The 21,971-nt window shown below is 38.8% G+C and overlaps 1 protein-coding gene across 2 annotated transcripts in view; it reads right to left on the reverse strand.

The window, feature by feature from the left end:
• Positions 1-21,971, reverse strand: part of IPO8 (importin 8) — a 74,293-nt gene that overhangs the window by 16,621 nt on the left and 35,701 nt on the right. For both annotated transcript variants that reach the window (XM_019544613.1, XM_019544612.1), the window contains exons 11-21: positions 19,445-19,521; positions 14,967-15,083; positions 11,876-11,965; positions 10,676-10,841; positions 10,042-10,202; positions 8,684-8,809; positions 6,783-6,849; positions 5,992-6,117; positions 5,401-5,498; positions 4,569-4,664; positions 2,880-3,100 (exon numbers count right to left, since the gene is read on the reverse strand). In XM_019544613.1, the coding sequence (XP_019400158.1) occupies positions 2,880-3,100; positions 4,569-4,664; positions 5,401-5,498; positions 5,992-6,117; positions 6,783-6,849; positions 8,684-8,809; positions 10,042-10,202; positions 10,676-10,841; positions 11,876-11,965; positions 14,967-15,083; positions 19,445-19,521 (1,345 nt within the window). The remainder of the gene's footprint in view (positions 1-2,879; positions 3,101-4,568; positions 4,665-5,400; positions 5,499-5,991; positions 6,118-6,782; positions 6,850-8,683; positions 8,810-10,041; positions 10,203-10,675; positions 10,842-11,875; positions 11,966-14,966; positions 15,084-19,444; positions 19,522-21,971) is intronic.

The following is a 21,971-nucleotide window of genomic DNA, read 5'->3' on the forward strand; positions in this document are numbered from 1 at the left end:
AATACTGCATCCAGTTCTGGGCGCTGCATTTTAAGAGGGATGTGGACAACATGGAGAGGGTCCAGAGGAGGGCCACTCGCATGATCGGGGGCAGCAGGGCAGGCCCTATGAGGAGAGGCTATGGGACCTGAACCTGTTCAGTCTCCACAAGAGAAGACTGAGGGGGGATCTAGTGGCCTGTTACAAAGTAGTCAGAGGGGACCAGCAGGCATTGGAAGAGTCCCTGTTCCCCCGAGCACTACCAGGAGTTACTAGGAATATTGGTCACAAGCTGGCAGAGGGTAAATTCAGATTAGACATCAGGAGACACTACTTCACTGTCAGGGCGGCTAGGATCTGGAACCAACTTCCAAGTGAAGTCGCGCTGGCTCGTACCCTGTGGGTCTTTAACACAAGGCTAGACAATCACCTTGCTGGGGTTGTTTGACCCTATTACTCTTTCCTGTCATGGCAGGGGTCGGACTTGATGATCTGCTCAGGTCCCTTCTGACCCTACCAACTATGAAACTATGAAATTTTCCATTAAAAATGTGTTAAGAAAACTACAAAATTGTAATTTTTTTGTAAAATTGCTATAACCTTTGACTGGTCAAAAAATATGCAGTGAATTGACAATATTTGACCCGTCAACTGACCGGCTTGCCAAGCCTAATAGAATATAATAATTTTTATTTATTTATTTATTTGGGGCGGGGGCGGATCTTAAATTCAAAGACATCTTGATTCAGGAAAATATGGTAATATAGGGGTGATATCTCACATTCATACAAACCTCATGATGCATTCTAATCCATCTACCCCAGTGTTATTGAGGGCAACTCTACCAAAATGGGTGTCCAAAGACGAACATTTAGTGAATGTGTGGTCCGATCATCACATAGCTGTGCTGCAAATTTCAGAAACAGAGGCCACGGACAGATTAAAGTGCTCCAAGCTCCCCTCGAATCTGGAATGCTTCAAATTCAGCGCCTCATAGGCATGTGCCTATGACGGACCCCTGCTGCCTGTCCCCTCTGGAGAATCCCTGCATTCCTCTTGTGGCCTCCATTCTCCAAAGCTCATCAAGGACACCCAAGTGCACAGGAGAGCACCCATTGGCTATTCATCACACTGTCCTGGAGGACCGAGCATCCCCCCTGATATGGTCCAAGGAGCGTACAGACATCTCAAGAAGCACTTCAAAAGGTAGTGCTTTAAAGAGGTTTTTTAGGATTATCATTTTTGAAGCACTTTGGCCATTGTATAAGTGCTTCTTCAGTCAAGAACATTCATATATTCGCTGTTTGTAGTGCCAGAAGGGGTTTGAAATATTTGAAATCTTATGTTTGCCCAGGGCCAGAGATGATTTTTAAGGAAGCAACAAAAGCTTCCTGAACTCTGTGGATCTAACCTGAATAATGCTTGACAGGACCTCATACAGTTGGTCTTCTCAAAGTCCATCTAAATGATTATCTTTTAGACCCTATCTAAAAGATAGGATTATCTAACCCTTACCCTATCTGCAAGTATCACTAGTACAGGAAAATTCCTGAAAGGACTTGTCCTGGAAAGGTAATATGATAATTACATCATTAGCATCAAATCATAATTTAAGTATCAGGACTGAGAAAGAATTCTAGGAGTTGAACAGGCTGATTCAAAAGAAATTCTGCTAAAATCCTGGGTAGAAATTCAGGGAAAGGACTAAATTAATTTACTTCTGTATAATACCATGTAAGGTGAACGAATCAAAATAACCTGAATTCATCTGATCTCTAAGTTAGAATTATGGCTACTAGAAGGCAGTCTTCATAGATAGATTATATGTTAAGGGTCACTAGGCACCTATGAGACTATTAAGCCTATTGATGCTTTGCCGAGTTCTCAAATAGGCAGGGGCTCCTAAACTGGAGGAAGTAAGTATGAGAGCCTTAAGAAATCTCAGATTTTAGATTTCTGCAATTACTAGAATAAGAAAATGTTACCGTCTTCATAAGGAGGGTGATACGCACACTGGCTTCTTGTTAAAATATAATGTTCTAACTGACTGGAAGGAAGGATGTGAGGCATTTCAGCATGTAATGGAATTCAGATTCTTGACTTTTCAGGTAACCAATGAGCACAGAACAATGCCCCAGTGCATACAAGATTGCTGATGTCACAAACCTATGAAGGCAGCTGATGGAGGAGAAAAGAGTTTGCAAGATTGTGGGGGGTGGGACCGAATAGGTGCTAATGTAGGAAAAAACAGACCTACATGGAGCAATTTTAAAATAGAGCTTTTAAAAATTTAGAAATGAAAAAAAATTGTATAATCACTTCATATATTAGGGAGAAAACCAATCATTTGTCTGACATACTGTTGGACAGCTCTATATTTCTGCAATTATTCTCAGTACATCATGGGATCTTTCTTAGAGGAAAATGGTCTATAATATACAGGAACTTGGGGAAGGATAACATCCTTAAGATATGGAAAAATGATTAAATTGAAGAGAGTTAACAGGAATCAGGGATTTATCACAGAGCAGATGATGTATGGTAATTTTGTGTGTCTGTACTTACCCCGTCCGTCAAAGTTAAACCAAAGCAAACTTACATGGAATAGTTCCCTGGCCCTTGTCTGTTCATTTTAATAATGGTTCATCCGTAACATAAGTGTCTAATGCCACTAAACACTCACTCTTCCAGAAAGCTAGCACACAACTCAACAGAAAAGAAAAAGCTAAATACATGCATGTCACTTTAAACTCCCCTACAGCATTACTATTATTTAAACTGAGTTTGGGAATTTAATCTCTTGGATCTACATAACGCAGGTCTCAAAACAACCTTGCAAGTCAGCCTCCAAGAAATTGTAAGCAAGGACTTTTTAAGAAACCCGCCCCCCAGATACTTGCCCAAGAAAACAATCAGTGTCGTTCATCCATTGGTTTATAAACTGCGCAGTGATAGGCTCAGGGTTGTGCGGAAATCTGATGTTCTCTAATGTGTGCAGAAGTAGGTCAGGGTTGTAATAAAGAGCAGCTATGGCAACCTGGAGACACATGGTACGAAGCTCACTTGTCTTAACTCCTCGGGTTAGCCGCTCTAGTACAGCTTCTACAAAGAGTGGGATGCACTGGGAACATAATTAGCAGAGGAAAACAAACAAAACATTAAAATGCTACCAGGTTGTACAACAGATTAAATGCATTTATTAGTCTCAGAACTGCTGAAAAGAAGAGGGTCTAAAATTCTGTTACTGTGCAACTCATGACAGTGTGATATATACATTCCTTGCTATAAACACATCTTATATTCCTGTTTTTACATTAATACAACTTCCCCAAAACAACTAACATGTGGGACCGCATAAAAGGACTACTAGCACAAAAAGTGAATATTGTGGACAGTTTGGTAGAATTTCTTTTCGTGTATATAGAAGCTTTCAGAAAGGATTCAAACAGTTTCTTGATTTTTAACCAAATCAAAAATGTATGTGTACTATACTATTCACATACATAATCCTCAGTAGGAAATATTAACCTTATTCAAATAAATACAAGAGTGTGCGCATTTGCATGTCTGAATAATGAAACAAACAGGCAATATTTCAAAGTGTAAGCTCGTACTGCATCTTAAATACGGAATAGAGATCAATATCTGGACAGATAAGGTTTTTTTTTTTTTACAAGCATTTCAACTGACACAAACACAGAGCTCTTGCACGTATAACTTTGCTGCCACACATTTAATATAATGCAAAGTCATACAACTGACTTCTAACCCTTTCAGACTTCTCTTTAAAAAGTTCTCAAGGATGTATTTTCCCTTCAGTTTCTCCAGATTTATACAATGCCACTCCATCACTTTCAATTAAATTAACTCCAGAATTACCCTTTGAAGTCAAGAGACCTTCACACAGGCACAAACAGGTAAATCTGCTAGTGCTTTGTAGGGCTTAAGTTTTATATAGGAGTAGAGAACAGATTTTAGCCTTTATTGTGAAAAAAACACTATTCCAAATAGCACCTAAAAAGTCCTTCACAAAGTTAGAAAATTTGTTGTGATAGTTCCCACAGCTTCCATAATCCCATCATACTGCAAATGTAAGGGTATACATTTCACAATGTACACAGCTATCAAACATATACTATTAATATTCAAAAAGATTGAGTTCATACTGCTGTGAGAAACAACTCCAATGATCTGATTTGTATGATTAAATTCTCAATTACATCAGAATATTGCCACCATCTGTTCAGCACTGAATGAGAAATTCTACCAGGAGAAAACAGAAAATGACAACACTACCCAAGGCATTAGCCCTTCATTGTTTCACATTAATCCCGTTTTCTTGCTTTTTCACCATGCCTTTATCACCTCCTCAAAAACTAATTAAAAAATTCTTCCAAACCGATTTACATTTTTGCACTAGCCTTTGTGCAGGAGTACAATTCCATTTAGAAGATTTGCTTTCCTACATTTGTTCTTTATTCCTACATTTTATTTCCAGCAAGCTCTTTTGTTTCTGACTGCCTTTTATCAAAACATGTACACAATATCACAAATTTATAAGAGAAGAGAAGCTGTTTGCAGTACTTTACCTGGTCAATACCCCTCCCTTTGCACTGAAGGACAATTACTTCTAAAAGTTTGGCTGCATGACATTCTGCATCTTCTCCTGCATCTCCAGTTAATACCTAACAAGAAGGATGACAATTCAGTCCACTTATAGCAAGTACAATCTGTCATGGAAATATAAATGCAGATATACATATATATCAACACACATACTGTATTTTGAGGGGGAAAGGTAACAAACCACACTTAAGCGGCACAAAGGTGCTGGGTGACTGAAAATGTGACTTCAACTTTGCATAGTTTTTACCATGACAGGCTACTGTACAGTGTTATTAGGTCAATGCACAGTAAGCATCTCATGTAGATGCGCCCAATTCTTGTCAATTTTCCATTACAGTTGTCTTGGTGTTTTTACTATTTTGAGATAAATGTTATTTTGGAAGCTAACATCTTTGAAATTCTTTGATATTTGATGTTTTCCACATTGCATTTTTTTTGGCCATATAATTCTGGTGACAGATTAACAGTCTTAAAATGTAAAGTTCTATTTAAAAAAAAAAAAAAACAGGTTCAATTTATGCAACAAAATGGCAAGTTTTTTGTACAATCATTAATCCATGTTTCAAGGCTGAAAGAATAAATATAATTTTCTCATCAATTTAATCCTTAACCCACTCTGAGTGCCATTTATGATTGTGGAAGTGGTTTGCTGTGATGCTCCAACAGGAACTGAGATGAGACTAAATTTAATTTAGACAGAACAGGCACCAATTAACAAGCCTGTCGCTGTTCTGTTTTAAACATCTGATTTTAAATATCAGTGATGAGCACCACAATAACAAATACAAGTCTTACCTTTTTACACATAGTGTAAATTATTTCTAAATGTTTTGGATTAGACAGTAAAGTATCGGTGTCAATGGTCACATAATTGTGTAAGAGAGGCATCATATCTAAAAAAAAGAAATAAAAAATGATGTAAAATACCATCCCCAGAGCCTTTTAACCATTCAGATCTTAACCCTGCAATGGGATCTGTTCCTGCAGACTCTTGAGAAGAGCTGGAACCCCACCAACTCTGTGTAAGTCTGTGTATACTGCCACAATGGCAGCCTTATAACACCGAGACAAAAAAAAAATTAAAACGGTCATAATTACATTTTAACTGATGCACTTATAGTTTTGTGAGAAACTCTGCATGTTTACATTTCCTTTGAACGGTAGACACACTACAATAACCTAGTAAGACTGGCACATTTGGCCATGTTTCCCCAAGCTAAGAATACTCGTGTTAGCTTACTGTGCTATGTTAAAGTTTATAGCATGGCACAAGCACATGTTCACTTTAGATTCATTCAGACTAAACAGAAATGATTCCAGAAGGCAGTGGTTGGGGCCTGCACTCCCAAATTGTTAAAATACATTAAATTTCGTAAACAGTCATACCTGCAAAGTACTCAAAACAATCCTGCTGGAAAACTTCATATAACACACCTAAAAGCTGCCACATCTGGAGGGAAATCATCTGGCATGTCAAGCTGTATGCCAGAGAGAGAATTTCTTCATAAAATTCTGGAGAGGAGAAACAATACTTTCTCAGACATGAGTCACACAGCTTCAGAAAGGTAAGGTGATATGCAGAAAGAATGAACAAAGATGTTCCAAAGGAGAGGCCTCATATTGCAAAGAACAACTGGTTTCTCACTACTTATATACACTGGGAAAAAAAATGTATTATCAGTTTACTAAAGAAATTGCTTCCAAACCATTTTATTTCAAGTTAAAATGGAAGTTATGCTGCTTTCATTCTCTCAACTTTTGTTTTTATCTAATGGCTTTGTCATAAAACTTTGAAGCTTTTTAATGTAAGGGGCTGGTAGGAAAGTAGATATAATCATAGGTCATGGCCCTTTAAAATTTTCAGTCAAGTTAAAATTATACACAGAAATAAATTCCATATTCTTCCATTTGACCTCTACTGCTCAATAAACTAGCTAGCTAACAATTTACTGTAGTAATTCAGGAACACGAAAGAAGGAGAGGAAGAGAGATAAATCAGAACTGAAAATAAGTTTCCTTTGGTCCCAAGAGAAGTAGTTCAGTCAAAGTATGGCTGAGAGCACTGGACAAGAAAACATTACATTTCTTGCTATATTAGATTTAAGAATATTTCACTGATAGTTTTCCTGTCAAATAAACAAACTGGATACATGTTCAAAGCCCGTTTCTGAAGATACCTATTACGTGTTTCTGCAAAACGAGGCCAATGATCTGTAAGCATATGCTCTCCAGCTGTTGAGTTATCTGAAATAAAAATATAAGACAATTGTTTTAAAAATCCAGAACCAAAACAACCTGATCTATCCACTTGAATTATTCATCTTAAGTGAGAAGTTGCTTAAAGAAAATTTTCCATCTCACTTTGAGTGCTGGTTTAAATATTATAAGAACGTTACAAAAACAACATCAGATTGTGAATAATTATCCAATTCTTTGAAAAATCAGATTGTCTCTAAATCATCCTTATTTATTTTTAAGATTAGGTTATTATTTTAATATTTCCAAACAATTGGTTGCTGCCAATATACCAGCTAAGACTCCAGCACATGGGAGGAGCATGCCTGCTCTCAGACACTGGGCTGTTGAGAAAGGATGATGTTATTGCTGCACCATGTTCCTGCCTCTGGGCAACACCCTGTGCAACAGAATATTTTCAGATATAAGAGAATACTGAATAATGATGTTGAGGAGCAAAGATTTTGCTGTGAGGTTTGACTGTGAGTAGGTAATTTATTGGGCATTCCTTGTTACTGCACAGGAAGATTGTACTTAGGGGTAGAACCAAGTCACAAGAGACAAATCTATTTAAGTCTCAATAAAACTAGCAAACTTGAACATTTTATTTCATTAACAGTGTCATTCAACAAGGGATCATTCCTTCATGGTCCTAAACTCTCAATCTCAAACAATTCTTACATGCTAATATGTTCATAAGTAAAAGAGAATGTATATTTGGTGAGAAACAAATTTAGGCAAGTTTTGTGGAAAAGTACAATGAGAGCTAAGGTAGTAAGTGTGATATTTTTAGTTGTGCCTTGCACAACAGAAAAACGAGTTGTTACATTTTCACAAAATACATTTAAAACAATTGTCTACTAAAGTAAATTCTGAACCATAAAAATATACCGTTTCAGGTTATCACAGCTCATGCTTACCTGTTTTAGCTATCAATTTCTGAGGGGGGTTTTCAAAAAATGAAAAGATCTTCTGTAAAGTGTTAAACATACTCTGAATTCTAGAGCAATTGTAGCATACAAACAAGTATTTTTTAGATTTTTTTTGTCAAGATATTTAAGTATTTCTATTTAACTGTTTAAAAAAGAATATCCCTCATAAAAAGATACCTACTTCATACTTGTGATGAAAACATCTTACTGTAATCAAGGAAGCAGAACAAATTAGGACAATGCACCTTTATCTATAGTGCCAGTTGAGCTAAGAATCATAGACTGTTCAATACCAGATAAGTTACTGACCTCTTTCTTACTTCGATCAACCTGTTATAAAATCAAAACCAAGTAGAGCCTTGCTAAAAACCAGATGGCAACACTCAGCTGTGCTGTACTGAGTAATGAAATTAGGGAGGAAAGTTCCTCCTGCATATGGCTCATGAATACGCAAAGTTTAAACATGTCCTGTTTAATGTAACACAGCAATCAATTCCTATCAATTCCATCCAAAAAAACTGTTGCGTTAAGCAGGAAAGCCTGATTTATCATTGCCAACAATTAACCTTACTGCAGTTAATGAGAATTATGACTTATTAGCAGAGAAGAATTCAGCTTTATAAAGGATTTTATAGCAGTCTGCAACAATATTCTAGAATTATATTTGGTGTAACGAAGGCTAAAGTGCTATTGGCTCAGAAATGTCAATTCTCTCTTACAGATGAGTATGGCACAAATGAGAAATTACATTTTACACAGAGCTTTAAATTCAAGTTTATTAAGAATGGATCACTTGATTGTAAGTAATACATGCTTATTTCAGGTGTAACAATTTAATATATAAAACAGCATGCTGTGATGATTCAAAGGTGGGGAAAAAAGATTTCATACATAACTGGGAAAAATCTCACCTCTTTGTGATCTTCCACAACTGTTAGGATAGTGTCAATTGTGTGTAAAATTCCCATGGCCATAACTGTTTTGTCCTCCACCTCCTCATATTCTTCACTTTGAAGAACCTTACCAAATATCTCAGCCTGAAAAAATGAGTAGAAAATTTAAGTAGACTGCCAGATCTTCTAGAGGCATCTAATATTTCCAACTGTCCATATATAAAAACAAGCAGAAGTACCCTTTGACAGCTTATGAAAAGGCTGCAGTGCCTTCAGGTTATTAAAGTACCTGTAGTAACGCTATCACCTCTATCAATACTAAAAAGTATGCTAGGTAGTTTTGCAAGGGAAGTTTAGAAAACTTAAATACTTTCCCCTATGTTATTGCTAACTATGGTACGCAGTAGGAAATGTTAAATAATCAAAGCTATTAAATACCCTGGATTGTTAAAAATAACAGCAATGAAAACTGTCAGACTCCTGTTATATTATGTACTAAAGTACTTTAAGTTTATAATGTTTTAAAGAGAAATCATTGTCTCTGTTTTAAAGAGAAATCATGTAGTTTAACCCTCCCCTATCAATTTATGTTTTGTTACATTTTACAAAATAGATTATTGGTTGATATTTTTTAGGAAAGTGTTTGTTTTTTTAAATAGATTTAAGTTAGATTTTTTTTTAACTATCTTTGAAACCACTGTGTATTTGGACCTAAGCATTTACTTGCCCTATATTCAGCCTATGTGCGTGAACAGACAGCAAGCAGAACAAACTAGAACAAAACTAAGGGCACCTATATACATGTTCTGGGGTAGGGGGGAGAGAGGTGGCATTTTAATTAGAGTGGCTCTTGGAAGCTGCTCTAATTAAAACTCCCATAGCATCTCGTGTATCAAAATGGCAGGACACTGATTACACAGAGTCACTTTAACTAAAGCTCATTTGACAAGCTTTAGTTAAAGCACCCCTACTGCCATTATGAAACACAGGGATGCTGAATACATGAGACGCTACAGCACACTGGAGCGTTCTCATTAGAATGCTCCAACAGACTCGATTAATCTCTGAGTCTTCTGATCGGAACTCGGAGCATGTGTAGAAGTGCCCTAAGAGACCAACTAGATGACAAGCCTATTACTCAGCATCTGAGTTGAAATACAAGGTAGACAGAAAAAATTGTGATAATTAAATTAGATTTTAAAGAATCTTCACTAATCTATGGCATTACACATGACAGAGGTGGGATTTTCCCATTATTTTAAATCTGACAGCATCCCCTTAAACAAATTTAATTTCAGGAAAAAAAATGCAGATCTCTTAAATACAGTAGGCCTGTGCAGCTCTGATTGCAATATTGTTTTATACTTGTCTCTTACCAGGTGTTGTGTCATGTCAACAGCGATGGTAGCAACCTCCTGACTGTACTCACAGATCATCTTCTGGATAACGTTAGTAAGGTCATCATTTTCTGTCTCTCTAACTATGTGCAACAGCTCCTGCATAACAGGTCTGACATATGGCTTTACATACTCCTTGGCTAAAACGATAAGCAAAATTAGGAAAAAACAACAATCCATTGAAACAAATACACAGTCTATCCCAAAATCATCTAGTATCCTACTGATCTATTAAGCAGAAACGTTTAAAATAATTTCTTTCAAGTAAAGGACTACTTGACAAAGCTGAACCAATGGCAATTATTAGATTCAAAGTAATTAAATAATTTGTCTGCTTTTATAGCTCACATTTATAATTCTGTTCACAAAAATGCTCTACTTCCATGGGAGAAGCATACCCCTACACCAAACAAAGGATTCTTTCCCAAACATACCTGATGTTTCAATTCAAACTTAAAAAAATAAATATCATTTAGTTTGATAAATGAAATGTGTTGAATTCAATTTTCTTGACACAAAAAGTATTTAGAAATACCTAAAGCAAACTGTAGCAACATATTGTCTATGTGGGAAAAATAATCAGTGTATACATGAATGAACAATTGTAACATACCTTGCTCCTGGTTACTTATTAGTGTTTGAAGCGCTATGGCTGCTTCTACTTTGACTGGCATTTCCTTATCATCAATTAGGCTCTTTTTTGCCAGCTCTACTGCATTTCTCAGGTTTAGTTCATTGTGGAATTTCAAAGTACTGAATGATCGAAGAACCCAACAGGACTACAGGCAAAAAGAAAATGAGTCAGAGCTATTGCAGTTCTGGCAACTGAAACATCACAGACAGAGCTCTTAATTGGTTTGCTCTTGTCGCTCAATCATTTTTATGTTTGCAGAGTATACATATAATAACATACAACTGGTAGGTTTCACACTAAAGTGTTCCTTCTCCTTTGCCCCCAGTTCATATAATAAACAACTAAACTTTTATCAGTTTGGAGAAACCTTTCAGTTCCTTTTTTATGTGATGGAATGTACACTTAAGAAAATTCATAAAAATTATAGATTAATACAGGTACCAAAACGCTCAGTTTAGAGTGATTCTCAACCAGGGAGCTAGGACACCTGGGGTTGACACCAGATCCTTTGAAGGGTGCAACAAGACATGGAGAAATACACAAGGTGGCATGAAGAAATATCCAAGTAAGTGCAGGCACTGGCTTGTTCCTGCCTGGAGGATCTCCTTTCCCCACTGTCTGGTCCCTCTCCCAGAAGGTAAGCACTCTAAAATATTTTTGAAATTAGGTGCCACAATTCATAAAAGTTATTGAGGGGTGCCTGGACTCCAATGAGGGGTGCCTCAAGTCTAGTATAAAGCGCCTGGAGTCCAAAAGGTTTGAGAACCACTGGTTTAGCAATTAAGTCAAGTCTATTCTTAAAGTGGAATTAACTGCTTCTGAAACTTGTTTGCTTTTTTTAATTCTGTCCAGTAGCTCAAACTAGAGATCTGCTGCTGAATAATAGTCACAGAATGAGCTAACTCTACAGCTTACCGTGTAACTATGTTCAAGTTTTCTAGTTTGAGCTAAACGGTCAATGAAAATAGGACACTATGGAATTACAGGTAGTCATTTCTACCTGCAAATCATTTTAGATCAAAATGGTAAAAAGCTACTGCTACTAGTGCTTAGAAGTGAATTTTTGCAAAGGGGGCAATAATAATGACTACATTTCAATCTTAATTACTCAAAGAGAAATTAACCTATAAAGGAAAGAATCAAGACAAATACTGTCATCTATAAAAGCAGTGAACTTACTCTAGCTCTAAGATACCCCAGGTTAGACATGAACAATGGAAATACATGATTCTGTAGCATCAGTTCCATTTGATCCTTGAACACACTCTTCTGTTGGAGTAAACAAAAAATTATGTTCCAATAGCCTTACATTTTTATATATTTATTACTCAGCAATTTATTTATTCATCTTAAGAACTATAATACAAATGAATACCATAAATTTGAAACAGAATAACAATTTCCCTGCCTTCATGTCAACTAGTTTATCCCATTAATACATGTAGGATAATTTCTAGAAGACAAATGATCTCACACATTGAGTTCATAGCATCTGATGAAGTAAATTGTCACCAATGAAAGCTTGTGCCTCTTTGAGCAAGTCAGTCTCTAAGATGCCATCCTGCCCCACCTTCTGCCTGACTTCAGACTAACAAGGCTGACTACTTCTTTCTCTACACTTGAATTCTAAAACCATTATCACAAGCAGCAGGCCCACCCTGGTAAGGAAAATATCTCATACCACTAGTTACTAAATCCATGTTATTCCCTCTCTTAAAAGAACCTAATTCAAGTTGATCTTTATTTCACTTAAAACAAAAAGAACAATGTCAACAATGCAGCATGCCTGAAATACCTTACAAGCTACTACATGCATGAATAAAGAAGAACGTACACTTGGTAAGAAGTAAATTTGAGTTTCAAGCTTCCTGCTGCTGATATGAACCTTAAAACCAAATGATTTTCCCAGCTACAAAAATAACTTGTGCCTGTTTACATTTTCATTACTAGGGGAATCCTTTCTCCCTCCAACAATCTCTCTAGTGTGGGGTAAGGAAAAGTAGAAGTTACTAGAAGTTTCCTCCACATCATACAGTCAAACCTGGCAGTTCCCAAGGTATTTAGTTGCTTTAGTAACTACTAAATGACTGCACAGTACCAAATGGTCAGTCGGAAGCATGTGTAGGCATGCCCAGCGTGTATTAATTCAGCGTTTCCCAACCAGTGTGCCATGGCACACTGGTGTGCCATCAGACATGTCCAGGTGTGCCATGGCATTTTGGGCTGGAGCCATGCCCCGCCTGCTGCTGTTGCAGACACAGACAGAGAGCGTGGCTCCAGACAGGCAGGGGGTGTAACTCCAGCCCAAAATGCTGTCCGGCTGGCTGTGCACTACCCCTCCCTGTCAGTGTCCAGCTGGCTGTGTGCCATGCCCCCCCACTGGTGTCCAGATGGCCACATGCTACCATCCACCGCCACCATGTCTGGTGTATCATGGTGCTTTTTTATTCAGCTAAGTGTGCCATGGCAAAAAAGGCTTGGAAACACTGTATTAATTTATGTGCAAACTCTCATGTTTGTCAACATACAAATGAGGAGCTCTCAGCTTGGTTGAGAAATTACCTTTACATGTCACAGGAATACTTAACCTGCCAAAGCCCCAAACTAAGACAATTTAGGGTAGGCAGAAAAAGTTTGCTCTGTTGGGAGAGCAAGTTCCCCTTTGTAAAGTATCTTATAACCTCATTGTCATGATTCAGTCTTTCACATATCAACAGTACAGTAAGATAAAAAACGTTTTTTTTCAGGACAGACACACATGGGTCTATATAAAAAGGTTTGAGATGAAAAGCTGCTTAAATCAGGGTTGATGTCACTAGAAATCTATGCTTCTAGCTCCCTTTTTGTTGGTAAGCAACAATACTGTAGATCAGGAGCGGGCAAAATGTGGCCCGTGGGCTGGATGCGGCCTGCCAGGCCATTCTATCTGGCCCATGAGGCCCCTAAAAATTTAGAAAATTTATATTTATCTGCCCTGGGCTGCCTGTTATGTGGCCCTTGATGGCTTGCCAAAACTCAGTAAGCAACCCTCTGCCCAAAATAATTGCCCACCCTTGCTGTAGATGTAATCCTGGCTCCAGTGAAGTTGATGGTAATTTTGCTGCTACAGAGCCTGAATTTCACACTACACTTCTGGTGTGGGACTTCAAGGACATTGTTAAATTAGTAATGTCCCTTATACCCAAAGTACAGTTTAAACATCCTACATAGTCAAGTTACATAATTCATACTGAGCAAATAACAGACATTTTTAAACAAGGAATTTCCAGCACAAAATGATTCAAAAACCCAAAATCCAGTCTCTTATTTCATCCTAAGATAATTACCCTTCAGTGATATTACTTTTAAGATAAAGACAACATGCTCGGGATTTTGAATAAAACAAAAGCACAAGCAAAAATATAATACTTTTAAATGTGGGTAGGGATGTATTAACATTCTGAAGAAATACTCTTAAAATTTGTGAGGATCTTGTGATAGGAGAAAGGGTAGGAAAAGCTTGAATTCTTCCTTTATGTCCATTTTTTGGTTGCAGAGTGAACAATATCTAATCCCTGTTGGTGACACTGAAGCTAGAATCACCCGTTGTATGACAGAGGGTGGGCAGACTAGGCAACCTATTCCTGCAGCAGCTAGAAAATATTAATCATTGATTCCAGAACCCTACAAAATGACTGCTTTTTGCTGTGGGAAGGCATCATAATAATTAATGTGCCAAAGTTTTCATTACTGCTGGAGTGCATTTCCTAAGATGGTCCCATTTCAGCAATGCATCAGAAAATAACTGAGAAACTATTCTGCAACAAAGTTGCTGGTATTTTGGGGGCTAGCGGAGAAGAAAGAATGAATGTAAATAAAAAGAGAGAAAACAAACAGTAGACCAAAAATTTTAAGTTATATAAAACAGCTTGTGATTGTTATTTTATAGTACAATTCTTTGGAGATGTTATTAATGTGATTAAGGATTAGCAAGAACTGCGAGGTAAAGTAGTATCTTTTATGACTAACTTGTACTGTTGGGAGAAAGAACCTGTTGGGCATCAAATACCCTTCATCAGGCCTGGCAAAGCAGAAGTTATGGTTCACATTAGAACAACTGCTTTAGTTGGATCTAATTTTGCCAATCAATTCTGCCCCTGCACCGTTGCATTTACAACAACACTGCTACGGAGAAGCAGCCACATTTTAAAAATGTGCATTTTAAAACAGAGAAGACAGCAGATAAATAGGATTACAATTGTATGCTTTTTACATGAACCCATCCACCTACCTTCAGTAAAATATCTGCTAGAGATCCTATCACATGCAATGCTCCGTCTTTCTTCCTTGGGTCAATGTTTGGCTCTGTTAAGATCTGATAACAAAATGCCATCATCTTTGGTAGTACCTAAACACAACAACAGAGAAAACATATTACCTTCCTTTCCTTCCAGGTGCCAGGCATCGAAGAGCTATTCACATCAAACAAATTTGTTGGTTTTGGAAAGGACTTGTGTCTCTGAGTAGATTTGGAAAAGTCTCCTGACAGAACCATTTATTGAACATAGTTTGTCAATGCACTTTGCAATCTTTATGCCATTCTGGAGGCTCTAATGCCATTTTGTCGCAATGGGTGCATCTACATGTGCACTTTACTGTGGAGTTGACTAATTAGCTCTGCAATACAGTGTCACTGTATACACATGCACCAGTCCTAGGGCTCAGTAAATTAACTAACTCCACCACAAAATAGTACTGTCAAGGACAAGTACTATCTTATGGCGTAGTAATTAAGTGTGACGAAATGCAAACGTAGATGGTGACAGGGGCTGGCTGGGCATGAGTCTGCAACATGTACAGGCTGCTTGCTGCATGGCTCCATGCTTTGGCATTCTCGTGCCCCAGCCAGCCCCTCTGATGCTACCACCCAGAGCCTGGGGCTGGCCCCCTTAAGTCTGCCGCCAGCCCAGGGCTGCTCCACAACTTGCATATCAAATGGGCTTAATTTTTTCCAACTACAAGCCAAACAAAATTAAGTGTCAGGGCCAAACTAACTTCTTTCCTTCTCATGTATCAGTACAAATAGCTCTGCAGGAAAGCTAGGTCCTCATTTATACCTATACAACCCCTTTGCTTTTAACAGTTTAGAACTTAGTAAATGTTTCTGTAGCTGATGCAGGAGAAGGAATCCAATCTGGCTCACTCCATTTTCACTGATTGTTTTAATCATTGACATCAAAAGAGATTATTCTGAATATACAAACGGAGCACATTCAGATGATGCCATATTTATAGTCACTGTTTAAAACAAAAGTGAACATCAAAGTTTTATCTAAAACTCAGATGAACTGTTCCACTTTACATACAAGGGTCAATCAACAAACAAGACACAAAATTGCTTGCCTATTTTTAACTTTCACAATTTCTAATATTTAATTTTTTTGAAGTCCCACCTAAACTGGCTTTTCAGGATAATGCCTATATTCTTTAAGAAAACCACATTTTTGCCTTAAGGGCTTTTTTCCAATCTATTTGGCAGATATTTTGTATTTTGACTTAAGCCAGAAGATACTAACAGATGAATGAGAAATTTAAAAATGCATCAGGGTAAAAGATACTCAGCTCTGAGATAATTAATTTCAATCTTTTTGACTTTTGTTTAAAGTTCTAAGCCTTAGTTATTCAAAGTTACCTTTTTTAAAATACAGAGCTTTAAGCAAAGAAAATTTCAAGTCTATTTTCAGTCAAATGCTTCAGAAAAATAATGAAGGCCACAATTTGCTACAAACATGAATCAGCCGGAAGACTAAGGATTACTAGCCAAGATGCACAATACTTGTCTTGGATATATCCAACAATACTAGAGATGCACTGATACATCAGTCTGCTACTGGGTCAGCACCAATATAAAGAAAATGGTCTATATAGGTAATTGGCCTGATAAATAGCCCGTACACGTATGCAGCTGCAGCGCAGCATGTAGGCAGTGAGGACCACAGCTGGCAGCATGGAAAGCTGCATGTAGCTGGTAAGACTGGTGTGGTGGAAGGGGAGGGGCACAGGGGAGGCAGATCAAGGGCCCCCATGGTGAGGAGGAAGTGGGGAAGGGGCTGGGGGGAAGGGGGCACGGGACAGAGCCATGGCTCGTCCGGGGGATGTGGGGAGAGGGGAGGGGTGGGCTCCCACCACTGCTCCTGCCACTCATCTGGGACGGCATGGGGGGAAATGGGGGTGTCCCCGCATCTGTGAAGGGTGGGTGGCAGCACTGGGAGGTGGGGACTACAGGGTGGCTATGGCTATTTTTGGGGTGGCTGCAGCCCCCTCCCCCCCCACAGCCCTCACCACCACCTGCCTGGTGCTGCCCTGGCTGCAGCCCACTCTGCCCATGCCCCGCACTGATCTGGGGGGCACATGCCCCCCAAGTGCCCTTCTGGGGTACACACAGCATCACGAACCACACCCCCCCCCCTCCCCGGATGAGCCGTGGCTCCGTCCCACGCCCTGGCCCATCCCAGCTGGGCAGCACCTGTCCCAGCCCCACTCTCTCCCTCATCACAGGGGCTTTGATCTACACCCCCCCCCTTGTCCCTTCGCTCCCTCCTCCCCTTCCACCACAACAGACTTACCAGCTGCATGCAACTGTATTGGAAATGAGATCAGTATTGGACGATATGCCTCCTTAAAATCAACTATCAGTATCAGCCCCAAAAATCTCTATCAGTGCACCCTAAACAATATCATGCCCTTTCCAATTTAAAAAAAATAGCCCTTACAGTAATTAATACCAGTCATTTTCCACTTCCAATTCATATGCCAGATCTGGACCCATGAGCCATTAGCCCTGAGGATTATTTGGCCCATGGGTCATCCACTGTGATGCAGAGTTGCTTTGCAGCTGGATCCAGGAGAACAGGGTTGGGCAACACTTGGGGCTAGGCCAGTGCACCAGATCATACCTGTGAATCAACCCTGCACTCTGACTTCATGCTGGTTCCAGTCTGTGGACCAGCCTTGTGCCACTCACCCAGGTTGCAGGACCAGATGAGTTGAACACCATTGGTTAATACCAGTGCCAATCAACATATTACACTTTTTTACATGCAAGTTATTATTGCTCTCTTTTCTTTGTACCTACTTTCCTTTCCAGGTTTCATTCTATTTCTCATCTTTTTGCCCTCTCCAATAAAAATTCCTGGTCTTTTCCTGTTCTGTCTTCAGCATGTTCCTTTTCCCTTTTTCCATACTTTGTCCCTTGTACTTTACTAGCGTCTCCTCAAATGGTTCTAAATTCATTTTGTTACTGTACCCAAACAATGTCTCTTCCACCTAGTCCCTTTACATTCCCATATATCTTTACCCATTCACACAAACTTGTCATACACTTCACATTCAGAAAACCACACCTATTAGCCAAAAACTAATATATAAAAATAAAGGAGGATCATCCCTGTCCCAGGAAACATTCAGGTCAGAAACAGAACATCCATCTTACTAATGGAAGACAGGGAAATGTTAGAATTTCTATCACGGTGCTTTCCTTGGAAACAGCTCAGGAATAATGTACCTTCTTACCCTCTAATGTATAGGTAAATAATAAAAACAAAACCCTCAGTTGCCTCTACCTGCTAGAAGAGAGAAGTATTATTTTGCCTGGCTCTCTTCCTACTCAAGAGCTGGGAACTAGTGCTGCAAACTGATAATGTGTGGTGACAAGGGATTTCTTCCTCTTCATCCCACCAACTTTTTTTTAGGTCTCCTTCCCCTTTAAGGAATTCCAATGCCTGCCTCTTACGCTGCTACTTTGAAGCTTTCCCTAGAACAGGACTTCTCAACCTTTTCAGAGTCCGGGCACCCATTCACAGCTTTTTGCAATGCGGTGGCACCCCCGTTGAGAACCACTGTTGTTGTGCTCAAGTGACCTCAGTGGTTCTCAGCTGGGTAACATTACCTCCAGGTAAAACTGCCCTGCATGTCTCTTCCACAGCCAGACTGGGGAGGACTGTGGCATGTGTGCAGGAGGACTCCTGAATTAGGGTCCTCTGATAACCCTGAAGTAAGGAGAAGAGCTGCCTCATGCTGCAGCCTTTCCCTAACTCTGCAAGCCTCTACCCAAAACAGAGGCACACAGGACAAGCAGACCAGCCTCATGAGCCTGTGTTTCTAGGAGGAGCATGGGGAGTGTGTGTGAACTGGGAAGAACTTCAGCAAAAGCCAGATCTCCTGTCTGCTCTAGGGCTATCAGAGCACCCTAATGCAGGATGAAGGCATGCATGCAACAGCCCTGTGTAAGGGGCAGTTTTACCTGGATGCTGCAGCAACTGTAATTCAGCACCCCAATTGGTTCCCCAGTTGAGAATCAAGGTCCTAGAAGCAGCTAAGTGAAATTAACTTCCTTCTTCTTGTCAATATTGCGGTCAATAGCAGTAAAAATTAACACGAATCAGGTCAGATCTCCTTCTGCCACAAGCTTAGGAAACTCTGAGCAACAATGGCAATAAGATTGTTTAAACTCAACAAGATATCATTGCATCTGCCTGAAGTCAGTTTTATTTTGCAATTTCATTTGGCAATTGCAAGGGCTGAAAATGTGTTTAAAAAAAAATGGATGTTTTGATTCAGCTAAAGTTGATAGCACTTCCCAGGAAAAAGTCTGACTGTTCATTAGCGTGTGGATTTTCCAAATCCCTGGGATGGTGCAGAACCATTTGACTAGAAAGGAAACCATTTTAAGAAACAATAAAATCTCTTGAAAAAAGAATGCCTTGGTACCTCTTTTCTCTTCTTTGCTGCAGTATAGAGGAGATTCTGTGCTGCTGTCGTAGGGGATGCATAATCCTCAAACACATCTAACAACATTTAAGAAAATGCTTTCAGTCACTGAATATTAAGTGTAATAAGGAAATGATGATAGATTTTCTTGAAATATATTGTACAATAGAGCAAAGGGTGTCACTGAATCAGGATGAGAACAAAATTGATTCCTGACATTCTTCATTCTATGAACTAAGACAACAGAATTTAAACAGCTTTGAAAATGTTGGTTGGCCCCCTGTCCTCCCTACAAACCAAGCACCTGTGTAATTCTCTTCTGTGGAAATTTATTTTTATCTGAAGTAAAAGAGAATGATGGCAGCATTCTTATTTTTTAACAACAAGAACAGTAACAGCTCCACCTCGCTGCCATGTACCATATAAACAAGATGGGAAATCTATTTTAGCTTAATTTCATTAAAACCTCATGATAAGCTCTTCAAACATATCCAGATCATACTTTTGAAACTACTGAAAGATATTTTTTTAGCTTTCTTTATTATAACAAGCCCTCCTTTAAATACTGACAGCATATTTCATATCCTGAAAAATTTTTCTATTTGCAAAAGGCCTCTAATATGAATTCTTTTCATTCGGCATCACTTAACAGAAATGGGACAAGGTCTGGAAATAAAAAGTTAATCTTCAATTTGGTAAAAATAAAATGTCTCGCCTAAAACCACTGACTAGTTAAAAAAAAAATTGGGAGCTTCAGTAATGGAAAAACTGTCCTATCAAGACCATGTTCTATACGGGAAAAGCTTACTTGGAAATCTGGTGGAAATGTTTGGAACTTGATAAAAAAGAATCTTCCTCTTCATCTAAACCACAAAATCTGAGAAACTTTTTTGAGTGTTGAAATACAAATTCTGAGTTAACATTTAAGAATAAATTTAGAAAAAATTTAAAATGTAAAAGCAGAGATGAGCAGAAGATAATGAGATTTGTGTTATGCAGTGGAAACTAGGAAAAAGGAGGAGGTGAATTATTGTACAGAAATGAAGAAACACAAGGGCTTGGCATTGACAGAAACAAGGAGGAGACCGGTGGGAGGAGAGGAAAGGAACACAAGACTTCTGTGGACGTTGATTTGGGTCGTGATAGCACTGTTGATATAAAATGAATGTCTGTGTATCTTTCACAGATTGGATTTTTTTAATGCTGTATCTTATTTTATGGGTTGGATTCATTAATAAAGTTAAAAACATTCTATTATTCCTGACATTTCTAAGATAAAAATCAGAGCAGAGAAAATATTAATAATAATTTTAGTTTCCAACTTCAGTATTTCTCACTAATGTATTCTACCTTATGGCAAAAATAAAAATAGAATTTGGTGTTTGTAGCTGAAAAACTAGATTCAGAGGTATATTAATAATATTTTGTGATGCTTTTTTCCTTGTAACAAATTTTCAGATTCTGTTTTCCATCATTCCAAAATATAGCTAAATTTCACACTTTTTGATATATTAATTAGGGAAAAAAGGTAGAACACCTCTTTGGTGCTCAGTTTGCTAGACTTTTCAGCTGAATTTGAATTCACTGTAGTTTGAAAACATTTCTTCAATGGGACCAATCTTGTAATGGAAGCAAGCGACTCATACTATAAACCTGGGTGAACGAGAGATTATTTCTTTGTTGCATTTCTGCACTTTGTCTTTAAAAGAATGCATATGCCTAATTTATTCAAATTTAGTAAAAACAAAAACTCCAGCAAACACTCAAAATATGACCAGCCTTGAATAAGGAGAGAACAAGTCAGGCATTCTGAACAGAGTTCCAGTGACTCACAGAAGGGTGTCATGTATAACAAATAATAATTCAGGGATTTTCAGGTGGAGTTAAAGGCTACGTAGAGACATTTGAGAGGTTAAATCGGGTTCAAAATGGCAGCCAAATTTAAACTTAGCTCTTTCTGATGCCAGCCTTACACTTACAGACACAGTCCCACTGACTAGCAGTCAGTGTAAATGTGTAACTGTACAGAAGTTCCATGCATACAAACCAGTTTAAAATTGCCCAGTTTAAGATAAACCTGGATCTATGCAGTATCAGACTCATTCAATTTAGTACAAACTGGTGCATGGAACTTCTGTACACTTTCCCTGCACAGCCCCAGGGCTGGGAAAACCCAGCCACCAGCCCCAGCCCTGGGGCTGCTCTTTTCACTCCCCTTTCTCCCCACACTAGTCTATTTTTTGCCTCCACCTCCTCTGGCCCCTTGCTCCACACCCCCAGCCAGTGCTCTCAAGCCCTATACCACAAGCCACTCTGGATGCAGCTATTTTTATCAGTGTTCAGGTGGTGGTGGGAGGAATGGGGGTGTAGGTTCACTTGGGGGGACCCCATCCCACCCATGGGTCATACCTGCTCCCCCTACTCCACCAGCGGATCATGCCTGCTCCCCCCTACAACACCCACAGGTGACGCCTCCTCTTCCCCCCACCCACAGGTGGTGCTTGCTCCATACCCCACTCCACCTACA

The sequence above is a fragment of the Crocodylus porosus genome, unplaced genomic scaffold (genome assembly GCF_001723895.1).
Source record: "Crocodylus porosus isolate Cpor-Errol unplaced genomic scaffold, CroPor_comp1, whole genome shotgun sequence".
Lineage (NCBI taxonomy): Eukaryota > Metazoa > Chordata > Crocodylia > Crocodylidae > Crocodylus > Crocodylus porosus.